General features: G+C 41.8%; 1 protein-coding gene across 1 annotated transcript in view; it reads right to left on the reverse strand.

The window, feature by feature from the left end:
• SLC22A4 (solute carrier family 22 (organic cation/zwitterion transporter), member 4) overlaps window positions 1-3,579 on the reverse strand; it is a gene marked incomplete at its 5' end in the record, with an annotated part of 40,410 nt that overhangs the window by 7,393 nt on the left and 29,438 nt on the right. The window contains one exon of the mRNA XM_006759177.2: window positions 1,942-2,042. Coding sequence (XP_006759240.1) covers window positions 1,942-2,042 — 101 coding nt within the window. The remainder of the gene's footprint in view (window positions 1-1,941; window positions 2,043-3,579) is intronic.

Raw genomic sequence — 3,579 nt, forward strand, 5'->3', positions numbered from 1 at the left:
TAAAACTAGTCTACAAAGTCAATTCATTATTTCGATGCCTTAAAATCTCTCGGTAGCCTGCCGGTGTGGCTCAGGCGTGGCCAGTGGTTGAGCGTCAACCTATGAACCAGGAGGTCATGGTTTAATTCCTGGTCAGGGCACAGGCCCGGGTTGTGCGCTTGATCCCCAGTGTGGGGCGTGCAGGAAGCAGCCAATCAATGATTCTCTCTCATTATGAATGTTTTTGTCTCTCTCGCCCCCTCCCTTCCTCTTTGAAGTCAATAAAAAACATATATATATATATATATATATAAAAGAATTTTTAAAAAATCACTTGGTAGTTTGCAATTGGCAGGTATGAAAAGCTTGTCAAAACCTTAATGTGGGCCCTTGCCAGGTGGCTCAGTTGGTTGGCACATTGTCCTGTACACCAAAAGGTTTTGGGTTCAATACCCAGTCAGGACGTGTACTTAGGTTGCAGATTCAATCTCCAGTCAGGGCCCATAAGTTTCTCTCCACACCACTCCATCACCCTCTCTCTAAAATCAATAAACATATACTCCAGTGAGGATTATTTAAAAACAAAAACAAACTCCAATCTAGGCAGTTGGGGGTTCAGGTTATTCTAATCTCCCTGTTCAACTGTCAGTATAGCTTCAGGAAGTAGGAGCTGAATTAGAATCTTGGCTTCAGGCACCAAGGACATCATTAGCCTTAATCCCAATGGAGGGGACCCTTTCCCTGTGGGCCACAGTGCAGTAGACTTTATTGTTTCCTGTGACTTATTTTTTTAGTATTCAGTTCCATGAATTGAATTGAGGCATCTCCAAATAACTTAAAATTTTACTAGTGGCCCAGTGCACGAATTCGTGCACATTGAAAGGAAATTAGAAGAAATATTTTAATATTGCCATTCACCCTTTCTCTATAATAGAAGTGTCAATGAAATTCACGATCAACAACAGATCGAAACACAGACGTGCGATTGGTGCCAGTGAGAGCTTTATATGTATCGCTGCACAGGTGAGTCAACTTAGCCTCTTATATATATAGAATAAACTTGCTTAATTAGACCTCCTTTTTGATTTAAATTTTTCCAGCCCAGTGAAGCACCCCAACTTCTCTTTCAGGTGTCAGCAACACAGCAGTAAATATCAACACGAAGCAGATTATTATTATAGATCATGCAGGGAGAACAAAAGATAAAATATTTGACTGCAGCGTGTTTGACTATATTCTACGCAGTGAGAAAACCTGAAGTCATTTTCAAGCTCCACCATTTTTTACTTCTTTTCAGTCAGGTCAAGTTTCTAAGCTTTCTAAATCTACGTTTTCTGACTAATGAAAAGAAAATAGGATTTGACCAAGTCTCCCATCTACCTACTCCAGACTTCTGCTCTGTGAGGATAAAATTAGATGAAGCATAGGAAAATGCTTCACAGACATTTAAAGAATAAAATGTTTACACCTGATGGGCTGAAGAAACTGCAAGGAGGCTAGTTGCTAGATAAAGGAAGCTGGGCGTTTCTATGTGACGTCATTACCCAGTGCCCACAGCCACCATTTCTGGGCTGGGCTGGGCTGGGGTCCGCATTTTGTGCCATGGGGTCTGCTGCGATTTAGTGGGGTGTCACTCCAGAGTGGTGGCGGGGCCTGTGTCCCACTTGGGGGAAGCCAAGTGTTGCTTTGTGGGGTCCAGGTCTGTGGTGCTGTTTCTCTGTAAATGGCCAGTGTGCATCACAGCAGCTCCTGCATTGAGCATCTGCCCCCTGGTGGTCAGTGCATGTCATTGTGACCAGTTGGACAGTCAGACACTTAGCATATTAGCCTTTTATATATATAGATAATTTTTATTTTGTCTCATGAAGACCCAGGCCTTGTCCTGATGTTCCCCTGAATTAAAGAAAATTAGTCGTATACTTATGTGCTGTATATCACACTTCCAGATCACTTATTACTTACCATAGCAGTATAGACATAATGGTTATTGTGGCAATATTTCTTGTCCTGAACAGGTCCAGAATAAAAACTTTCTCCTGCTTCAGGGGTCTTAGCTCCTGTAGCTAAAATAATGCAAATAACCATGAGATTAAGAGCTAGTGAGGAAGTATCTTTGGCCATGACAGCATGGGAAAAACTTATGCACTTTACCTTGAATATGCTTAGAAATCAGGAATTCTCGGGGAATAAGAGCATGTACATATATGACGCTTTATTCTAACACAAATATTTGTGGCTAATTTAAGACAGAAGCCTTTAACATATATAACATTGGCTCCACTGTCTCTTATAGAAAGCCTAACTGCTAGCATAGCCATTCCTTGCCTCATGCCAATCACTATGGGCACCTGAATCACACTGAGTTGTGATCCTTGCATTGGTAGGGCTATATGCCTTGAGGTCCCTTTCTGCTTTTTATACTTTTCTTGTTGAGGTCTCTGAGTCAGAACAGACTTGAACAGATTTGAGTTAACTGTGGGACCTTGGAAAAGTTACTATTTATCCTCTCTCAGCCCCCATTTACTTCTCTGTAAAATAGGATGCCCCCCAAAAACTGTATACACACTTTGAACAATTAATTCCAATGGGTAAATCTGAAAAGAGAGAAATATCAATTGAGCTATCAGCTGTTAAGTGTGTATACATTTTGGAGGGAAAATATATATACATATATATATATATATATACACACACACACACACACACACACACACACATATATATATACATATATATATACCCCACAATATATAGAGAGTTGAGAAGATTAAATATAGCTTAACATATACCTGAACTATGTAAATGCCCAATACATTTTAACTGTTAACATTATTACTGAGCGATTGAGAAGATGCCAGCTGTCAGTGGTGAGTGGTAATTTCTTACTGCTGTCAATGGGCTCCCCTCCTTTACTTAAAAAACAACAACTTTATGTTGAAAGATTACATATGTTCTCCCCTTCCCCCATTGACCCCTTCTAGCCTGCCCCTGCCCCTTACCCCAGGCCTTCACCACACTATTGTCTGTGTCCATGGGCGATGCATATACGTTCTTTGGTTAATCTCTTCCCACCCACCCATCCCCACCTTCCCTCTGAGCCCTCCTTTACTTTTAATTTGCTGATGTTAATTTGCCGTGAGTTAGGAATCTAGATAACCAAGCTTATTAGCATTCAAACTAAAAAGTTACAAGGCTCTGGGGTGGAGAATCTCTGTGGGATAAAGTGCAAGGACTTTATGGTGTGTGTACAGTGAGGCTGAGGAAGGAGGTTCAATAATAAAAGAAGTGAGGGTGCCAGCTGCCTTTGTAGCTGATGTTCTCCAGATAATAGCATCCTTCTCTCAGGAATAATCAGACGCCTCCTCACGCAGCTCACAGGCATATTACCTTGTTTCTTCTACACTACTTGGAGCATGCTGCTCTGTTACGACCACAAAGCAAAGCCCCTGCATCGCTGAAGGGAACCTGGAGGGCTCTGGGAGTAGTGCTATGCACAGGTGGGAACTGTTAGTCAGGCCTACGCTGACATTTGGTGCTTCCACAGGGCCCTTGAGAAAATGCAGATTGCTGGATCCTACCTGAACCTGCTTAATTACACAC

This window comes from Myotis davidii, unplaced genomic scaffold (assembly GCF_000327345.1).
Source record: "Myotis davidii unplaced genomic scaffold, ASM32734v1 scaffold456, whole genome shotgun sequence".
Lineage (NCBI taxonomy): Eukaryota > Metazoa > Chordata > Mammalia > Chiroptera > Vespertilionidae > Myotis > Myotis davidii.